Raw genomic sequence first — 22065 nt, forward strand, 5'->3', positions numbered from 1 at the left:
AAAAATGACATAAAAATATAGAATTTCCAGAAGGACAAAAAATAGAAAAATGAGGAAGGAAATTATCAAAGCATTAATACAACATAAACATTTTTTCTTACATGAAGCCACAGTTTAAAAAGGCTCACCATGTGCTAGCAAAATTAATGGGTAAAAAATGAAGCTACATTAAGGTACAATCTCATGAAGCATTCAAATACCAGAAATAGAAAGAAGACACAAAAATTTCTAGAGACCAATAAGTCACATATAAAAGAAATATAGAATATCATTGAAGTGTTCTGTAATATTATTGCAACCTAGAAAACTATATCCTACTTTCCAAATTATAAATAAAATTGTCTTCAAATTATTGGACACGATACCTTCTAAATTATGAATAAAATTATTTTAACTTATTGGAAGCAATACCTTCTAAATTTAATTCCCATTCTCAGGAAGGTACTGGGACATAAGATACCAGCAAATGAGAAAGTCTACAATAATAGCAACAAGAATGCAACTACAATGAGGTATCACCTCACACCCATCAGAATGGTCATTATCAAAAAACCTACAGGGCTTCCCTGGTGGCGCAGTGGTTGGGAATCTGCCTGCCAATGCAGGGGATACTGGTTCGAGCCCTGATCTGGGAAGATCCCACATGCCGCAGAGCAACTAAGCCCGTGAGCCACAACTACTGAGCCTGCGCATCTGGAGCCTGTGCTCTACAACAGGAGAGGCCGCGACAGTGAGAGGCCCGCGCACCGCGATGAAGAGTGGCCCCCGCTCGCTGCAACTGGAGAAAGCCCTCGCACAGAAATGAAGACCCAACACAGCCAAAAATAAATAAATTAAATAAATAAATAAATAAAATTTTAAAAACCTACAAACTATAAATGCTGGAGAGGGTGTGGAGAAAAGGGGACCCTCTTGCACTGCTGGTGGCAATGAAAAATTGATACAGCCACTATGGAGAACAGTATGGAGCTTCCTTAAAAAACTAAAAATAGAATTACCATATGATCCAGGAATACCACTTCTGGGCATATACACAGACAAAACCATAATTCAAAAAGACACATCCACCCCAATGTTCATTGCAGCACTATTTACAATAGCCAGGACATGGAGCAACCTACATGTCCATCAACAGAGGAATGGATAAAGAAGATGTGGCACATATATACAATGGAATATTATTCAGCCATAAAAAGGAATGAAATTGAGTCATTTGTCGAGATGTGGATGGACCTAGAGACTGTCATACAGAATGAAGTAAGTCAGAAAGAGAAAAACAATGTGGAATCTAGAAAAATGGTACAGATGAACTGATTTGCAAGGCAGAAATAGAGACACAGATGTAGAGAACAAATGTATGGATACCAAGGGGGGAAAGCAGGGGGTTGGGGGTTAGGGGTGGGATGAAATGGGAGATTGGGATTGACATAGATACACTAATATGTGTAAAACAGATAACTAATAAGAACCCGCTGTATAGCACAGGGAACTCCACTTCGCTGTACAGTAGAAACTAACACAACATTGTAAAACAACTATATCCCAATTTAAAAAAATTATAAAAGGAACAGAAAAAAAAAAAAAAAAGAATGCAAGGCATGGGATCCAGGAGATGGAGATTCAGGTATGTGGCAAGCCCATGCTAATAGCTGAGCAGGTAGCCCAAAGGGCCATTGGTCCAGACTAGGTCCAAAAGATGGAACATTCTGAGAAGAAGGTGGGGCTGTACAGATGATGTCATCTGTTATACCTGAGCATGTTAAAAAAAATTTTTTTAATCTTATAGATATGCAAGCGGCAGAGATGTCAGCATCTTGGGGAAAAAAAAAACTAGTGGTATATATAACTATTACTCTGTATATGTCACACTGCTAATGATTAAACAGTAGGTAGTAAATTCATCAAAGGATTGACCATCCAACTTTCTTCAACCTTCTAAAGTACCTAGCGGCTGCGTAGCAGGCACTGGCAAAGTGGAAAGGCCAATCCTTTGCATCCCAACCCAGGATTTCCAAGGTTCCGGATGTGCCTTCTCCTCTCTTTTGCTTCCATTCCAGCCACATGGCCTCTTTTCTGTTCCTTGAACACAGCAGGGATACCCCCAGCTTAGGGTGTTTGCATAGGCTGCTCCGTCTGCCTGGGTCCCTCCCTACAGACTTCCAGACAACTAACTCCCTCACCACCATCAGGGCGCAAATCAAATGTCCCCTTCTTAATGAGCCCTGCCTTGACTACGTATCTAAATTGCAGCTCTCTTCCTTCAAATGGCACTCCTGAGGCCTTTTACTTTGTTCTGTTTCTTCCATAGCAATTAACTTAGTAAAGAGATTTACTTATTTTTACATTGACTGATGATTACCTTCCCCCTCTATTCCCCAAACCACCTTACAATGTAAACTCCATAATAGCAGGAGTTTTAGTCATTTTCCCTTTTGGGAAATGAATGACTCTTCATTTTGCACAGCAGAAGAAACTGAATCTTAGATCAAGTTATTTCTTGAGGGCCAGACAGTTAGCTAGACAAATCCATGCTCATAACCACTGTGCTAAGTTCACTCTGCTTGTGATAAGCTACAAATGTAACAGCAGCAATGGCAAGAGTGCTAGACCCAAGCAAGGTCAAGGCAATGGCCAATACCTGTGAGGAGTTGGACCCACAGTGGAAGAAGCCGGTTAGCAGTCCAGTTCCTAATTTGTGACTTTCTCTGAATAGCCCCGATGTTTGCTAATGGGCGCTGTCTACTACCCAGTGACCACGCTCAGGATCTCTCTATTCTGGACCATACTGCAAAAGTCTGCTGTCCCAGGCTATGTAGCAGTGGTGGATATGCACAGTCAATTGTGTAACAATTGCAACAATGAATCTGGCAGGAAGATTAGTGACAACACGAAAGAGTAAGACTCTGCAATCATTATCCTAGTCAGCTTCCTCACCCATCCTCTACATTAAGAGATGGAGTTCTATCACGGTGATTCGAGGCATCAGATAATCCATACGTGGTTTCTTTTGTGTGTGTGAAAAATATCACTTAGAGATAACGATGTATGAGTTAAAGATTAATAAATTAGGTGAGAACAGTCAATATTTATTAGAGGTTCTCTATGTAATAGACACTATATTTTAAGTAATTCAAAGCAACGCTTTTAAAACAGGAGAAATATCTGTCTTCTTAAGCGCTCATTTGGCTGGTGGTAGAGGAAAATCTAATGTTCTATAGATTACATCTTCTCACAGAACTCACTAAAAGCCAATGAGGTAATGTGGACGTTGCCAAACAAAGTAAGAATTTGAAAAGCAAACTCAAAAGTTTAAGAACGGGAAGTCTGCCCTGGAAATTAAATTAGATTTTCAGGGTTTTGTTTGAACAGAAATACAAATGAGGGCAAAAAATCTTTTAATTAATGAGTAGATTCTTTAGAATAGTCTTTTCTTTTATAGAGATGACTATAGATTTTTTTGAATAGAAATTCTTTAACTCCTATTCCTCTTTGCTGGAGAACTCATTCATTCATGCTGTTATCAACAAATGTTTGATAACATGCAACCACACTGTATGTACCCTGTGAGTTGCATGAGGTCATAGTATGCGAGCAATAACTCTCAGTTTCTACCAGTTCTTCCCTCAGAATTGCCAGCATTGCCCAGGAATTGTATGCAGAATGAAACATCAATTGATCACCAAGTACTAGCAGTTCTAAGCAATGCCTGTAACACACTCTCTCCCCGACTTGGCACACCACCATGTCACTTCTGTGCTCAAAGATATTCAAGAGCTCCCTATTGCCTACCTAACAAAGTCCAAATTCCAAGATGTGACCCCAATATGCCTCTCTAGTGTCATGTGACACTACTACAATACCTCAGTGATGGCCCCAGTGTCTCTACTGGAAGGGCTTGATGGCAGCAATCTGGATGGCACTCCTGCTCAGGGATTGTTTTGTAGCTACATCTGCATGGCAAAAACACTATTCTTCTTTAGATAATTAACCAATTTGTAATGGCTTTATGGAGGACAAGGGTAGGAAGAGAAAAGTGATAATGTGGGGTGAGGGGGATGTCTGCCAGGCAATGTTTTCTGTCTCCACTGTCCACCTAGTATCATGTTTTCTGCAAATAACAATAGTTTTGCTTCTTTTTTGACATCCGTGATTTTATTTTGTTCATTTTGTACTATTTTCAACCTCTATTACAGCTTTGAACAGAAGTTATAAGAACAAGGATCCCTGTTTTGTTCCTGATCTTACAGGGAAAATGTTTAACGTTTATTGTTAAGTATGATGTTAAGTTTCTTTGAAGATGCCCTTTTCAGATTGAGTAAGTTTTCTTCTGTTTCTAGTATGGAGAGTGTATTTATCATGAAAGTGTTTTGAATTTTTTCAAAAGTTTTTCAACACTTATTGAGATTATTATGAGATTTATGTTGTTTATTGCACTAATTGATTTTCAAATGTTAAACCAGTCTTGCATTTTTGGAATAAATGCCAATCAGTCATGATGCATTACCTTTATTGCATATTTCAGGATACAAGTTGCTGAAATATTGTTAAGATATTTTACATCTATGTTCATATGGAACATTTGACTTGTTCAAATGTTATTATATATTTCAGGATTAATACATTTCAAGATTCAATTTGCTAAATTATATTGTTAAGATATTTTACATCTATGTTCATACGGAACATTTGACTTGTTCAAATGTTATTATATATTTCAGGATTAATATATTTCAGGATTCAATTTGCTAAATTATATTGTTAAGATATTTTACATCTATGTTCATATGGAACATCTGACTTGTTCAAATGGACTTGTTTTTAAATGTTTTGTCAGGTTATGGGATTAAGGTTAAGTAGCCCTCATTAAACACTTTGGAAAGTACACATTCTTCCTCAGTTTTCTAAAAGAGTTTGTGTAGGACTTACATGATTTATTCCTTTATGTTATTGGAGAAGTCACCAATGAAGTCATCTGGGCCTGAAGTTTTCCTTGTTGAAAGGAAATTTGAATTTTGATTACAAATTCAATGTCTTTATAGGAAGCTATTTAGATTTTCTATTTTTTCTTCTGTTAGGTATGTATTAATGTTCTATTTCTTTTTGTGTTAGTTTTATATTAATTTGTCTACTTCACTTAGGATGTCAAATTTCTTAGGAGAGAGTTTTTCATAATATTCATTATGATCCTATATAGGTGTTTGTAGAATGTGCTGTGATGTCCCTTTTTTATTTCTGATGTTGGCAACTTGTTTTTCTCTTCTTTCTATTGATCACTTTGTCAATGTTATTAATCTTTATGGAAAAAACACGACTACTGAGTTTTTTCATTTTCACTATTGCTTGTCCAATTTCTATTTGGCTAATTTTGTCTTTTCTTTTCCCTTTTGCCTACTTACTCTGTGTTTAGTTTGTTCTTTTTTCCTCCTCATCATCAGTCTTCTGGCTCAGAAAACAATCAGCTTCCTTCAATGTCTGGCTGCTACTTGCTGATGCAGTCATTTTGCTGTTCATCCCCACTTGTCTTTATTGCCTCTCTTACCTGTTTCATAAGAAACTTAAACTATCAGAAAATAAGTGGGTGTGGGGTGGGTGAAGGGAAAGTTGAGTGAGTACAGTTGAATATTGTGGTGAGTAGGTGAAAATGGAGGAAAGGATAGTCACTGATGGTGAAATAGGTTGAGAAAGAAGGAGAAAGAGAAGGCATCACATAGGAAGACAAACAACAAAAGAGCTTGGGCTTACATTTCTTCCATGTATTCTATATATTCAGTTTAAGTTAGGCAATACAAGTCAAAAGAGGCTCCAGAGGAATGAGGGACGATGATTACATGGTCACAGAGTTTGTGAATTTCTCCAAATCCCCAAATAAAAACACAACTGAAAAGCAAAACCAGAAGAAGCCAAGAATAATATTTATAACAGAACTAGGTGACCAACTATCCCTAGAAACCCCCAAAGAGAAGCAAGTGCAAAAAAAACAAGTCACAAGACTTGTATGGCATCAGTGTCAGTGTAGGACAAAGCAGATAGAAGTCACAGGGCATCTGACTTTTGAAAGACCTGAAAACTCGAACCCCAAGTGCAGGACACCATTTTGAGAACGGGCGACTACAAGTGGGAGGGGTACTGCTGATCCAAAACAAGTGATGGCGAGAGATCTACAGTGGGAACTGAAGGGATTGGAGTAGCCTAGCTTCTGGGAACTCTCAAAACTGATGGACCAGGGCACACATCCATGGCAAGACCCCACGCTGAGGAGACACTATGGAAAGTGGATGGGCAGAATGATGTTTAAAAGAATATGCTTAAAGACAGAAATTCTGAAGCTGGGGTGGGTTTATCACTGGCAACGAAAAAAATTCAATCTTTCCAAAGTTTATTCCTAGATAATATTAGTAAACAATACATTTCAGGAAGGTTAAATTGCATTTACCAGTCCCTGAGTGATTCATTCATTCACTATTATGTAACCTTGATTAGCACAGTGCCAAGTACATAGGGGCATCCCCTAAATATGTGTTTACTGACTGGATGAATTATTTTAAAATAATTGTTATAACACTGAAATGAGCTCAGGAGGTACTTCAAATGTTAGAGGACTATAAATCACAAGTTCTACTCGGTTGTGGTAGATTTAGTAATATCTGGAATAGGTTCTTAGAAAATATTTACTCCAAATTCTCCTTCATTCAAATGTAAAAATAAAACATATTCACAGTTTTAAAAATATTTGTCTCAAAGAAGGATACATGCCATTTTTAAATACTGAAAAATTTTGAATATACAAACCTATAGCCAACATATGTTTAGTATATTCCAAAGTTGAGTCCTTTGACTGCCTATGACCAAATCAATCAGACCTACAGAAATAAAAGTCCCTGAAGGACAAGCACAGGAATCTTCATTTTTAAAAATTTCTATTGATGATTCTTATGAACACTAAGATTTAAGAACTAGCTCTTTAAGTACTTGCTACCTATTTTGTCACTGCATTATCAATTCCTAGGGACTCGCTCTTACTCTCTTTTCTCTGACTTAGTCTTGTACCTCATCGAATTATTGATAGGTCCATCACTGAGCATCAGAGAAACACAGTCTTTCTGAACTGATTTAACATTGGAGCACTTATATTATTAAGCATCTGAATGTAAGTTCTGGAAATACCCTGGTTTTAGCATTTAAAAAAAAAAAAGCATCTATGAAATACCTAATCATTTGCAGCTGCTGGTGTTTCTAAGAAAAAAATGCATATATCTCCATTTATCTATGTATGTATGTATGTATGTATCTGCCTATCTATTTATCTACCTGTCTATCTATCTATCTATCTATTTATCTATCTTTATACAGTATATTCTCCCTGCTAGGAGCTCACTCAGCCCTAAGAAGTGGACCCTGAGAATTACTCCATATTTCTAATACAGACACAATGACTTCTTTCCTTAAGCTTCTGCTTCTCTAGAGAAGAAAAGTCCACACTAATGTAACAGGCTACCTTTGTAAGGTATTCATTCCACTTCAAAAATAAATGAATGTGCAGTGGTTTCTGCCACATATAAATGTCACAAATTGGAGAATGCCAGGTGAATAATGTACATCATAATACTTGTTTCCTTTCAAGTGTTTTGTGATACTGCTGTTTATCATCTTGCTCTGCTATCGAAAATGTTCATTTGAGAGGAAAAGGTTCCACACTGGTGTAAAACCAAGATGTCTTTTCTTTTCCATTCTACAATGCCTGTCATTTGTCAGGCTGGTATATTTTTATAGCTCCCCTCCCCCTCCAAGAGGCATTTCCGAGAAAGTGCTTTCCAAACTTCACCACCATAATCTCTAAGGAGAGTGCAGAAAGGTAAAATTCTGAAGTATGCTCAAACAAAGTGATAGTAGGAACGGAATACATTTTTTTTCCTCAATCTTTTGAGTGTTCAAGACGGAAAGAGCGTAAAGAGATTCCCCACATACTGTTGTTCCCAGCAATGGTTACATACTTGAACGGTTTTTCAAGAGGAAGTACTATAATTATAGTCCTTCTGCTTCTCAAAGGGGTATAATTTCATATTGCATCATCCTTTCCCCCTCTGGTTTAGGTCTACTTCGCTCAGAGATTATAAGCTATAACTTGTAAAAGATGCATATGATATATGTCACACCATGTTAAATTAGAGCATTTCATAAATGTCATCTGAATGGCACAACTGTACAGTGTGGTCTTATTGTAATTTGCTGCAAAATTACTAGAGTGGTTATTAACAGGATGGGGTTTTGACTTTATCAAAATGAAAGATCTCAGAGTAGCATTTAAAAAAATACTTCCAGCACGAAAAAATACATTATCCATGTGTTTAGTTAATTTTGTACAGAAATAGGCTTTTAGGAAAGTTAACTCATTTGGTTTAACAATATTTTTTGTTTTATTTTAGTAAAAATGATCAAAGTTGCTGTGAACCTATAGAGCAGTATGCTTGCCTACTGTACTGTTAGTTTATTGAATCAGTGAAAATGTGAATTCCAAATATATTAAGAGATGTTTATCTGAGATGATAAAGAAACTAAATAAATCAGGCTTTTAAAAAGTGCCTTTACAAAATATTCAAAAACAAATACAGTATGCTAACACATATATATGGAATCTAAGGAAAAAAAAAAAAAAGGTCATGAGGAATCTAGTGGCAAGATGGGAATAAAGACACAGACCTACTAGAGAATGGACTTGAGGATATGGGGAGGGGGTGGGGTGAGATGTGACAGGGTGAGAGAGTGGCATGGACATATATACACTACCAAACGTAAAATAGATAGTTAGTGGGAAGCAACCCCATAGCACAGGGAGATCAGCTCGGTGCTTTGTGACCACCTAGAGGGGTGGGATAGGGAGGGTGGGAGGGAGATGCAAGAGGGAAGAGATATGGGAACATATGTATATGTATAGCTGATTCACTTTGTTATAAAGCAAAAACTAACACACCACTGTAAAGCAATTATACTCCAATAAAGATATTGTTTTAAAAAATTAAAAAATATATATTCAAAATAATTTATGTGTAAGATAATAACCTGAATCCTTGGTATACGTGAAGCACTAACGGGGCTACATTATCTCCTCAGTATCACCCGAATCTCTATTTGAGAATTGTATTGGTTCTAAGAAATTAGTTTGCGACTGAATTATATACACATTGTTATTTCCTAAATATCTAGGACTTTTTTAATAGTTAGAATTAAATTAATAAGATTTGGAATAACAAGCCCAAAACAAATGGATGTTTCCTTTCTACTTTTGGATAGTGTACATAAATATCCAGTTCAGCAACCTGCTATGGGTTTCTTTTATGTGCCAGGCACTGTAAGAGCCAGTGTTTCTAACCTCTAGTTGGACTTTGGAAACAGATAATACAAGTTTTGAATTTCTGCTCTACCCCATTATTACTTGTGTGATCTGGGAGGTGTTACCTAATTTCTCCAAGGTTCATTGTCCTTAACAACCCAATGGATAAATCGGTAACTGCTTTAACCAACTTTGGTAAGGACTGAATTAATTGACCAAACATCCTTGGCATAATACTTTGTACATGGCAAGTGCAAAACAAATGGAACCTATGAGATTTTTACTGACTCGTTTCTGTCCTCATGCATTTTTAGCAGTATGTCATCTGTCTGCCAATCTGTCTTACACATTTCACAATGTGGCACTCCTATGCATGGCACCTAAACCGCGTGTGGGTAGATCAAGGTAGAGACCAGTTCTGCAGCGCACCAGGACCTGAAACACTCCCCAGTTCTGCAGAAGACTGGAAGGCCTAGTGCCCTTGCCACGGGTTTGCCCTTGATCCTGGGAGCACACCTGCCTCTGGAAATGCTCAGCACATTGGGTTGGTGTGCCAAGAAGAAAGGAGGCTGGCTATGTTCTGTTCCTGAATAAATCAGTGTCATCAAAAACACATAGAAAGGGTCCTTATGATGCACTGACTAATATTTAAAACATACTTACTATATCTAAATAGATAAATTCTAAGTGAAGTAAGTCACACAGAGAAAGAATATCATATGATATCATTCATATGTGGAATCTAGTTTTTTAAAATGATACAAATGAACTTAGTTACAAAACAGAAAAAGACTTACAGATATCGAAAACAAACTTATGGGACTTCCCTGGTGGTGCAGTGGTTAACAATCCGCCTGCCAATGCAGGGGACACGGGTTCGAGCCCTGATCTGGGAAGATCCCACATGCCGCGGAGCAACTAAGCCCGTGCGCCACAACTACTGAGCCTGCGCTCTAGAGACCGCGAGCCACAACTACTGAAGCCCGCGCGCCGAGAGCCCGTGCTCCACAACAAGAGAAGCCACCGCAATGAGAAGCCCCCGCACCGCAACGAAGAGTAGCCCCCGCTCTCCGCAACTAGAGAAAGCCCACGCGCAGCAACGAAGACCCAACGCAGCCAAAAATAAATTAATTAATTTAAAAAAAAAGAAAACAAACTTATGGTTACCAAAGGGGAAACGTGGAGGGGATTATAAATCAGGAGCTTGGGATGAACATAGACACACTACAATATATAAGATAGATAACCAACAAGGACCTACTGTAGAGCACAGGGAACTCTACTCAATATTCTGTTATAACCTATATGAGAAAAGAATCTGAAAAAGAATGAATATATGTATGTGTATAACTGAATCACTTTGCTGTACACCCGAAACTAACACAATATTGTAAATCAACTATACTCCAATAAAATTTAAAAAAGAAAAAAATGTACTTTTTATTTATCATCCCAAATAAACAAGGTTTTACTTTTTAATCATAGTGTATATATGTATACATTATATCCATCCATATATACATACATATACATATATATGTATCGTATGGTGGCTGATCTCGCTAAAAGTCTTAAAATACTCCTAGTTTGAAATTGCCCTCAAGATCTATGATCCCTAAGCTTCGTCCATGAAGTTTTGCTCTTTGCACTTGTCCTCTCATCTGGGAGCACCTAGAGGGGCAGTGATTATCGTCTCACTTGCTTGTCCCTAGGGCCTCTCTCTCATAGGTGCTCATGAACGAGACTTCCACGTTGCATGCAAGCTGGTTCTCCTCCCACCCACGCCCAGGCCTCTTTTGCCAACACGTGCTGACACGGTTGAAGCAGACCACCTTCCACAGGTGCCTCTGCCACTACACAGGATCCACCCCCAAGCAGGCGCTGCCATCCGTGTTGGTCTGGTAACCCCAAGGTGCTGATGAAGTACTGTATTCTCAGGGATTCTCATTAAACAGAAGCCACTCTGTTGTGTATGTATCAATAGAAGAAAATATACTTCTCACTGTTGGGCTACCTTCTGTCACATGGGCACCGAGCAGAGATGACAGGTTCCGCATCCTGAGCCATTCTCCTCTTCCCTAGTCCACAGCTGCAGCTGGAAAGTGGCTCCCTCCCCAGGGACTACCTTTGTCCAGCCCTCCATTAAACTAGTGCAGCCATGTGACTTGCTCTCCCCCAACAGGATCGTATCAGAAGAGACGTGTACCTCTTTCGGGCCAAGACCTTTTAAAAGCTGGGAGTTGTTTCTCCACATTGTCTTGTCCTTTCCTAGTGAAAGGCAGAGCTACGGAGTGGAAGAGGCTGTGCTCTGAATTGTCGTATGGAGAAGAGTCACCAGGCAACCAGGAACAGCTGCCTTGAAGGGGTTAGAGGAACAAGAAATAAACTCCTATATTGTTTGGGTCACTATTCATTACATCTGCTTAGCTTATCCTACCTACTATCGGTAGCAATGCAATTGCAAACCTTGTTATTACCTCACACTTTTTAGTTAAATCAACAACCGCTTATTACTTAACATGCCTGCCAAAACTATCAGCACTGTTGAATCTGACCTTAAATGCCTGAGGTATTCTTACTCTGCCAAGTTTGTATATCCTGGCCCTTGGGATGAGTTCATTCCCAAGGAGGTGCCAGATGTGTCCAAATATGTGGTACTCAACTTAGACTGAGGCTGGGAACGTCACCGTGGTTGCAGCTTCATCTATTTCACTTTCAGTTTACCACAAATTTGAATGTTGGATAACTTCTTCAGAATGAGCCTTTCCACCAAGCTCAGGTCCATTTCCTCCTTCTCTTTGCGTGTGCACCCCAGCACCTTTATCCCTATCTTTGTATCTAGCCCTCTACATTCTCAGGTTGATCACTTATCACTCAGCTTACCAGCTGCAAGAGAAACGTTACTACCCATCTCTCCTTAAGTCTCTGAACGAGGTACCACATGACTTATGACCAAATCTTCATGTCTTTCTTAAAGTTCCACATAAACTCCCCACCTTTCAAATCCTTCGCCATCCTAATGCTTACAGCCAATACCCATACATCATACTATTCAAGGTCAGTCTCCTTATAGGCCGAAGAAACCTGTGCATTACTTCTCTTTGTACACTTTAATATTGGGGTAACACAAAATATAAGGCAATATGTTTCTGGACTTTTGGATATGTTGTGGTAATTAATGACAAATACTTAGTTCTGAGCAGAGGAGAAAGAGTTGATGAACTGCAGGAAATGGGACATTATGCGGAGAAAGTATATCCTGCTCCATTTTTTAATGTATTTCCTTGACAATTATCACCCTGGCAGAACAATCAATTTTCACAAGTAGGATTCTTATTCCTTATGATTCCATCTTCCATGGGTCGAATCTGGAAACACTTCCGTCACTGATGCCTTTCCATTTCATCTAATTCATCTCAACCATTCGACTCCTGCCTTATTAATTTATTTTTTAATGTCTCTTAATCATTTCTCTCTCTTCTGGCTCTATTACAGCCGTTTATTGATGCCTTCTTGAGTATTACAATCAACCATTCTTCTCTCTTTTTATAAAATTACAACTATATTTTGGTTTTCAGCCAACTTTTAGATTCCTTCATTCACTGTTTTTTATTTCCATTGTTTTAAAAAAAATGGCTTAGGTTAAACCTTCTGATTTTGAGGACATAGTTTAGGGTACACCTTGACTGCAATTTAACAGGGGCTCAGCATTGTGGAAAACTTAGAAAAGCACTTGACTTTAAGGTGGAATTCAGAGGATAGGAGAGAGTGAATCCACTCCTGACCAAGTGTGTGCAGAAGGACACACTCACACTTACCACCCCCCAACACAGATCCACATCCAGATTCTTTTCTCTATGCATCTTTGATAGACAGTTTTTTAGCAACTTGGTTATTAAAGACTGGTCCACAGACAGCAATGAGGGATCACCTGGAAACTTTCACAAATACAGAATCTTAGTCCCTGCTCAAGACTTTCTGAATCAGAATCTGTCTTTGAAAAAGCATTTGAGAGGTTCACATGCCCATTAAAGTTTGAGAAGAATTGCGCTGGCTGACCTCCTACATCTTGTCTGTTGTGGCTTCACTCTCACGGTTTCCTCAGCCAGATCCAAGAACACAGCAAAGTAAAGGAGAAAGAAGGGAAGAGAGATGGAGAAAATCCCAAGCAGAAAAGCACTCAGACAGCATTGCTTGAATGCCTTCTGCATGAGGCAGGCCATACGTTAGGGCCTTTCTCTCAAATGTCCTCACCACATCAGCATCACCTGTGCACGTGGCTAGAGCAGGTGGTCCAGGAACCCCAGCAAACACACGAAGGGCAAGGGTAGTGAAGGGGAAGGTCGGAGACAGACAGTTTCTTCCCACGCTGGCTCAGGAACAGCCTGGGATCTCTACATAAATGTACTTTAAGTATGACCTTCATAGGTCCTTCCCCAAATACCTCAAAATATTTTTTTTAAAGCATCATCCAGGCCTGGGGCTGTATCTGGTTCTTCTGGACCTAAGTCACACTAGATGAGAAAAAGGGAAAGAACGTTCAACCTCCAACTCAGGATAGATATCCAACAACTCAGGCACTGAGTGCAAAGGAAACAAGGAGGAAGTGCAGTGACATTTTGGGAAACACATTATGCGTATCTCTACTATTAGCCAAGGCTGCTCGTAAGATGAATGGATTTATTTTCCCCAGTGCAGTAATTTTTTTTTTTTTTTGGCCCAGATATATCTTTTGGGTACTGAAAGCTCTCCCTTTAAAGATATATAAACAAAACAAAAAGTACACAGATACACTCCCACATACAATTTAAAGGTATATATGGATGCCCTAAAATTCATCCATGGTAGCCCTAGGGATCCCAGGACTCTATATTAAGGATTCCTCAATAATAATAATGACTCTTCTCCGTTTTCTCCTAATAATATTAATATTATTATGTGCTCTAGATGATCTATGACTTTGATGGTCTTGACTTTGGCATCAGCAATTTTAGGGTTTAGTGACTCAGAGCATTACTTCATGCCATTTTCAAGATCTTGGCATTCACAAGAGGAACAATTACAATATTTCCTATGGAAGAATAAGGCAAACATGCCATACCTTATGAGACTGGATGGAGTTTCAAATGACAACTGCCAAAGGGGACGTTTCCTTTCAGAACACAGAATGCCCAGCACAGTCACTCAGGCCATTTGGGGCTGGCTTGGTTCCTAAGTTATTATAACAAAATGAGACTTGAACTACTGCCTAATTTCCTTGTATGCTCCCTAATATTATTAAGGATTGTAATTGCATGAATTTTAAAAAATGTGCTTGAATTTAATTTTACAGTTTATAATTCTGACATTGTTGACAGCTTTTTTAGTGTGTATTCTGTTATCCCGTTGAAAATGACGGTAAGCATTTTTAGAAATCTTTTATAACATTATTTAGGCAAAGGTGTACTTGACACTATATTTCCACATATAATAATAATCCATATACTTTGTGTCTGTACGTGGAGCATGAGAAAACAAAATAAAAATTAGGTAAAATGTAAATGTGATTTAGAGATGGAGAATGTGGAGGTTTTAAATTCATGAAAGTGTTCTATCACTGTATCTACCTTCAGATTCCTATATGTAGCTCTTTCTGGCTACATGTCAGATTTCATGAAAATTCTCTTTATTTTTTTCTGACTATAAGAATTATCAACAAAGCAAATTAGTCAGAAAAAAAGAAAAAACAATGTGTTTAAAACAAAGAAAAATGTTAATTTTTAAAAACATCTTTCCTTTCATGCATTTTTAAATTAGATTTTTGTTCATAGAAAATGACACACAGAAGCATCTTTTTAAAAAAGCCTTTTCTATTCTTGTCTCTCTTTTTCTCCTATTATCACTCCTGAGATCAAAGTCCATGTTGTAATATATACTTTGTATATTGTAATATGTCCGTACTTTTTTTCCTCTTACTACTGAATAAAATTCCATTGAGTGGATATATTACATTTTATTTATCCACTCATCAGTTAATGGACATTTGAATTATTTCTACATTTTGACTATTATGAATAAAGCAGCAATGAACATTCATGAATAAGATTGTGTGAGGATATATTTTTCCTTTTTGCTTGGATATATAGCAAGGAGTTAAAGTGCGGAGTCGTACGGTAACACTGTATTTAATATTTTGAGGAACACCAGACTGTTTTCCAAAGTGGGTGCACATTTTACATTCCCACCAGTAGTCTGTGGGAATTCCACTTTCTCCACATCCTCATCAAGATGTGTTACTATCTGTACCTTTAATGATAGCTATCTACGTGAGTTTGAAGTGGTGTCTCATTGTGCTTCTGATTTCCATTTCTCCTAAGACAAATAATGTCCACAGCATTTTTTCATATGCTTATTTGCCATTTGTATATCTTCCTTGGAGAATTGTCTATTTAGATCCTTTACTCATTTTTTAATTGAATTGTCTTTTAATTATTGAGTTGTAAAGTTTTTCTACAGACACTAGAGACAAGTCTCTTATTGGCTATATGCTTTGCAAATATTTTCTCCCATTTTTTGGGTTGTTTTTTCATTTTCCTGATAGTGCCCTTTGTAAAACAAGTGTTTTAAATTTTAATGAAGTCCAATTTATCCATTCTTTTGTTGCTTGTGCTTTTGGTGTCATATCTAAAAAGTCACCGACTAATCTAAGGACATGAAGATTCACATCTCTGTTTTCTTCTAAGAGTTTTATGGTTTTAGCTCTTACATTTTATTCTTTGCTCCATTTTGAGTTAATTTTTGTATAAGGTATGAAGTAGGGAATCCAACTTCATTTTTTGCATATCAGTATCATTTATTGAAAAGACCATTGTTTCTTCATTTGTCTTGGCACTCTTGTTAAAAATCAACTGACTGTAAAAGTAATGGTTAATTTCTAGACTCTCAACTCTATTACAGTGATCTGGGTATCTCTCCTCAAGCCACATCACACTGTCTTGATCACAACATTATAGTAAATTCTAAAATTGAGAAGTGTGAATCTTCCAACTCTCTTCTTCTTTTTCAAGACTGTTTTGGCCTTTTTTGAGTGCCTTGAATTTTAATATGAATTTTAGGATCATCGTATAAATGTCTGCAAAGAAGCCAGTTGGGCCTTTAACAAGACTGTGTTGAATCTATAGACCAACTGCCATCTTAGCAAAATTAAGTCTCTGATACATGAATACAGGATGTTTTTCCATTTATTTAGCTCTTCTTTAATTTCTTTCAACAATATTTTGCAGTGTTCAGAATAAAAGTTTTGGACTTATTTTATTAAATATATTCCTAAGCATTTTATTATTTTGATGCTATTTAAATAAAGTTGTGTTCTTAATTTCATTTTCAGATTGTTCATTGCAAGTACATAAAAATACCACTGATTTCTGTGTATTGATCATGTATTCTGCAAACTTGTTGAACCTTATTAGCTCTGATAGACAGTATTTTAATAAATTTGATAGGAACAGAGTAAAGGGATGAAGTAGGTGATTAAATAGTTAATCCCACTAGGGGATTTTAAGGAGAGAAAAAAGTATGGGAGACATCTGTAAGTTAATGAACACTCAAGAAAGCTGGTTTACTTAACCACAAAACCAAACAGGCTTGCTAGCAACAAAACCATGCAACAGAAGCATGAGACATGCTCCCCAAAAATAAAACAATGGTGGCATGAGGCCCACATCCTGCCCAGTGAGTTCAGTAAGTTCATGATTCCTTGGACATGCTCCTCTGTGCACACTAAAGAAAATAAAGGAAAAGGTGACATTATACTAAAACCTGAGATGATCTACCATTTTTAGCATATGTTACTGCCTTTTTGCTCATTTCCATTGCGCCATGACAGTCCCGGCTTGACCATGTAGGGACAAAAAAGCCCCCCGCCTGACATGGAGGAGGAACTGATGATGGAAGCCTGATGTCTGCCCAAGAAAAAGGAAGAAGGTGGTCTTTCCCCTACTTCTCTCTTTTCCTTTGATTGTAAAACTGTCGCCCACTAAGTTCTTGGGGCACGGCACCCTCTCATTAGCCCGCTTGTAGGCCTCACAAGCATCCTATTCTAAAAACTCCCTTCTTATCTATCACTTTGCCTCTCACTGAATTCTTTCTGCACTGAGACATAAAGAACCAGAGCTCCTCAGAGCCACCCAAAACACCACCCAGCGGTTTCAGATCCTTGGAATCTTGGGATTTTTTTTACCTACGAGATCATGTTATATACAAAGACAGATAGTTTTACTTCTTCCTTTTCAATCTGGATGACTTTTATTTCATTTTCTTGCCTAATTTCCCTGGTTAGAACCTGCAGTACAATGTTAAAAAGAATATTGTTGTCTTATTCCTGATCTTAGGGAGAGAGCATTAAGTTTTTCACTGAAAGTTTTCATTTATAAGTAGGAGGTCAGCTGTAGGTAGGTATTGTGTAGATGTTTGTTTTCAAGTTGAGGAAATTCTCCTCCATTACTAGTTTTCTGAGAGTGTTTATCATGAACTCGTGTTAAATTTTGTTAAATACTATTACAGTATTATAATCAGGTGCCTTTTTTCTTTAGCCAGAAAATAAGGTGATTGTATTGTTTGATTTTCAAATATTGAAACAGAATGCATTCCTGGAACACAACCACCTTAGTCTTTGTGTTTAATTATTTTAAAACACTGCTGAATATCTATTTGCCAAAATTTTGTTTAAAACTTTGGCCTCTCAATTCATGAATGATATTGGTCTGTGGTTTTCTTTCATGCACAGTTGCTGTCTTGTTTGCTATCAGGATAATATTTTCATTCATTTAACTTTCAGTTGGTTTATTAGACCATTTACATTGAATGGTATTATTGTTATATTAAGGTTTAATAAGTCTGCCATTTTATTTTTTGGTTTTTATTTATTCTATCTGTTTTTCAGTCTCTATTTACTTTCTCCCTATATTATTATAGGTTATTTGAACATATTTTATTTTATTATTTCTTTATTTTTTTACATGAACATATTTTAGAATTCCATTTTGATTTATCTGTGGTGTTCTTGAATATATCATCCTTATAATAAGCCTTTTTAGTTGTTGTCTAGATATTACATTATATACACAGATATCAAAGTCTGGTAGTTTTTTTATTTTACCAATTCTAGTTAAGTATAGAAAAATTACTTCCCCTTATATTTCTTACCGTCTCCATTTTTGATATAATTGTTTTAAATATCTCCTCTAATATATTGAGAGCCACATTAGATAGTGATGTAATTTTTACTTCAACCGTCAAAAAATTTTAAAACCTCAAGAGAAGGGGGAAAATGTGTCATATTTAGCCATATTTTAACTCTGATGTTTTTTATGCCTTCCTGATGTTTCAAGATTCCTTCATTTATCATTTCCTGTTTAGAGAAGTTTCTTCAGCCAAACTTTAGAGTAGGTATATGCTGGAGACAAATGGATGGATGCTTTAAAATCTTTGCATGATAATTCTAACATCTATGTCACCTTGATGCTGGTATTGTTGATTGTCTTTTTTCATTACATTTGATATTATCCTAGTTCTTGTAATGATAAGTGAAATATTACTGGAACCTGGACATTTTGGTGTTATAAGACTCTGAATCTTACTTAAGTCTTGCTTTAACAGTGAGGCCTCCTATGAAACTCTTCTGGTGAGTGAAGAGAGGATGTTGCCTCATTATTGCCTGGTAGGAATAGAAGTCAAGGTTCTCCACTCTGGCTCCACTGACTCAGTAGGGGAGGGTCTCCTTGTTACCACTGGGCAGGACTTGGGGTTCTGACTCTCCACTAGGACTCTGAAAACACTGCCCTAGCTGGGAGGGGAGAAGCACCTCCATCTCAAGGAGATCTCAAAGAATGTTTACCTATATTGATGACATCAATGATCAGAGAGGTCCTACCCTCTGAAATGTCATTGCCCTGGGTATGTTCCTGTACAATTCCACCCCAAAATTAGATCCACCCCATGAGAGCTGGAGAAAGAGATCCAGAGCCAGTAGTGTACTGGAGCCATCTCCACTGTATGATAAAACCATTCTTCCCAAATTCATATTTGGTGACATCTCATTGGTAGCTTAAAATTGACGATGTGGGCTTTTTATTTTTCTCAGATACTCCAGTGTTAAATATTTACAAGCACAGAATTACTAAAACTGTCTCCTACCCCAATAAAATGGACTTGAAATAGAAATTTGAGAAAAATTAGGTTTTAATCTCTTGCATACTTGAGTTATAGAATTGAGGGACAAATCTGCTACACTTTACTTCATATGGGTAATGACATATAAATGAAACTTTGGGAGGTGTAACTTTAGTTCACAGTTTTTCAGTACTATATACCAAAATTACTTTACCTTAGATCTTCAGGGAGAAAACGTATTTAAGTGAAAAATTTAAGTAATGCTTAGATTACTATAATAACCATTCTAAATGACCATCTGACTATGAGATTAGTGCTCAGACTAATTCACTTAACACTTATTAAATTCACTTAACACTTATTAAATAAGTATTTATGGGGTGCTTATTATGTGACTGAAACTGTATTGTTTGTGTTGGACAGAGAGAAGACAAAGAAGTAAATAAGTGAATTTACTTAATTTGCTGAAGTAAATAAATGAATTTATTTAATTTGCTTAATTAAATAAAGGCTACAATGAAAATAACATGGGATGATGTAAAATACAGTGATTTGAGAATGCTCTACAACTGGGTGATCAGTGAAGAAATCTCAAAAGATATATCAATCTTTGAATTGAGACTTGAATAACAAGCAAAAGACATCCATGTTGAAAATTCAGGGCAAATGTGTAAGGGTGAGATGTGTAAAGACAGTCAGATTTTACTAGTCAACACATATAAAACTGTAATATGACTCTCTCAGAAAATAGTGCCTCAATATCACAATATAAAAACAGTAGAGATTGCCTTTTTAGTTATTTTTCTACCTCCCAGCTTTCCAATGAAGCATATCACACACTATGGTTAATCTGAAGGTCTTCAAATCCATATTAGCTCACTTTATATTTGGCTTTTATTTGTTAAAACAGTTTTTAATGCATGCTCCAAGTTATATGACAAATATATTTTGCCTTGAAATTATTATCATTCATTGTAACTTAAAAAAATTTTTTTTTCTTTAACCAGATTGTGGTTTATGCTCTTGGCCACTGCATTCTCAACTATTTGCAAGAGAATATGTAATTATTAAAAATTAATACAATCATTGAATTGATTCTTCAAGGTAAATTTGCCTTTTATCTACTTTCACGTGGTAATATTATCAGAACAGGTAAAAAGCTCTAGCTGAAGACAGCACATTTAAGTATGGAGCTGCTTTTCCTGATGTATAATACAGTTACAATCTGTGTTCATATAGGTCAGACATCAATATTTGTGATGTTGGTAATTAAAATTAATAAAATGATAAAAACCCATTGTACTGTTAGATAGAGAAAAGGTTAAAAGAAATTTAGACCAGAGCTATCATAATTTCCATTTGGATCTATGTGTAAGTGACTTTTGCTATACTATCTTCTACGGAATTTGGGAGGAACACTGTTCTTATTTACTTAATATCACTTATTAATATTAATTTACCAGTAATTCCAAGACACATACTTAACTCACTTCATTGTTTACTTGGAACCCCCAGCTTCCAAGTTTTTTGACAACTGTAAAATGGACCGCCCAAGTAGCCTTATATTTTATATTGATATGAAAAGTTGCACAGAAACACTCCGAAAGCAACCACCTCTTTGAAATGTGAGCACACACACAGAGGACTTCCTGATATAGCCCTCAGTATCACTGATAGACCATCTCCTAAATTAGTTTCTGGAAGAGAACAATTCTTTCCCTTCAACAGTGAGAACTCACCTGATCGCACAGGAAGCTATTGTTTCTAGTGCCAACTTTATCACAGTCACAGGGTTTGCAAACATCTATGGCGGAAGGATCTGCACCAACTTGTCGGAAAAAGTAGTCCTTACACAGCTCACAGTTTTTCCCTGCGTCGCGGAAAGGTTATGCATTATGACTTCCAATTCATTAAAATCAGCTGCATAATTCAAAATTAAAGACTGTATTCCTTTGAGGGAATTCTATAATTTTAGGGATGTCCATTTTAATGCACCTTTCATCTCTACCTGCCAATTTAGTGATCCACAGCATATGAAACAATGAACCTGTTACAAACTGTGCTCTACTTCATTAAACTCCCATCTGTTATATAATATCACACTTCTAAAAAGCTGTGCTTTGTAGGGGCCCATACATTTTGAAAGAGTTTGTTTCCAAACTTAAATTTTTTATTTCTAGGACCAGGTACTGAATCTAAATCAACTATGAGAAATTTCTACATTCGTGGTAGATGATAGCTCTACAGTTGGAAGCAAATAAGCATATATTATTCAAATATTCTTCCAGAACTAAATCTTATAAAATAGAAGACTGCTTTTAATGTAATTTACTATTTCATAGTTAATGTGATTAAAAGCAAATACTTCTGTTAGTACTTATGGCCATTATTTTTCATTTCAAATATCAAAATAGAATTTTATATTTAGCTACATCAAATAAATTTCATATTAAATATTAGAATATCTTGACACATTAGAAATATGAGGTAATTCCTATTGTTTACAATTTTTTATTCAGAAAATTTCCCTTTCCATTTTATATAAGAAAGCAATCTAAACTACAGGGAGTTTCTAAACTAAATGTGAG

At 36.7% G+C, this 22065-nt stretch overlaps 1 protein-coding gene across 1 annotated transcript in view; it reads right to left on the reverse strand.

The window, feature by feature from the left end:
* USH2A (usherin) overlaps positions 1–22065 on the reverse strand; it is a 783103-nt gene that overhangs the window by 630248 nt on the left and 130790 nt on the right. Inside the window, exon 10 of the mRNA XM_082362477.1 lies at positions 21217–21347. Within this exon, the coding sequence (XP_082218603.1) occupies positions 21217–21347 (131 nt within the window). The remainder of the gene's footprint in view (positions 1–21216; positions 21348–22065) is intronic.

This window comes from Balaenoptera borealis (assembly GCF_965194805.1).
Source record: "Balaenoptera borealis genome assembly, chromosome: 1".
NCBI classification, from domain to species: Eukaryota; Metazoa; Chordata; class Mammalia; order Artiodactyla; family Balaenopteridae; genus Balaenoptera; species Balaenoptera borealis.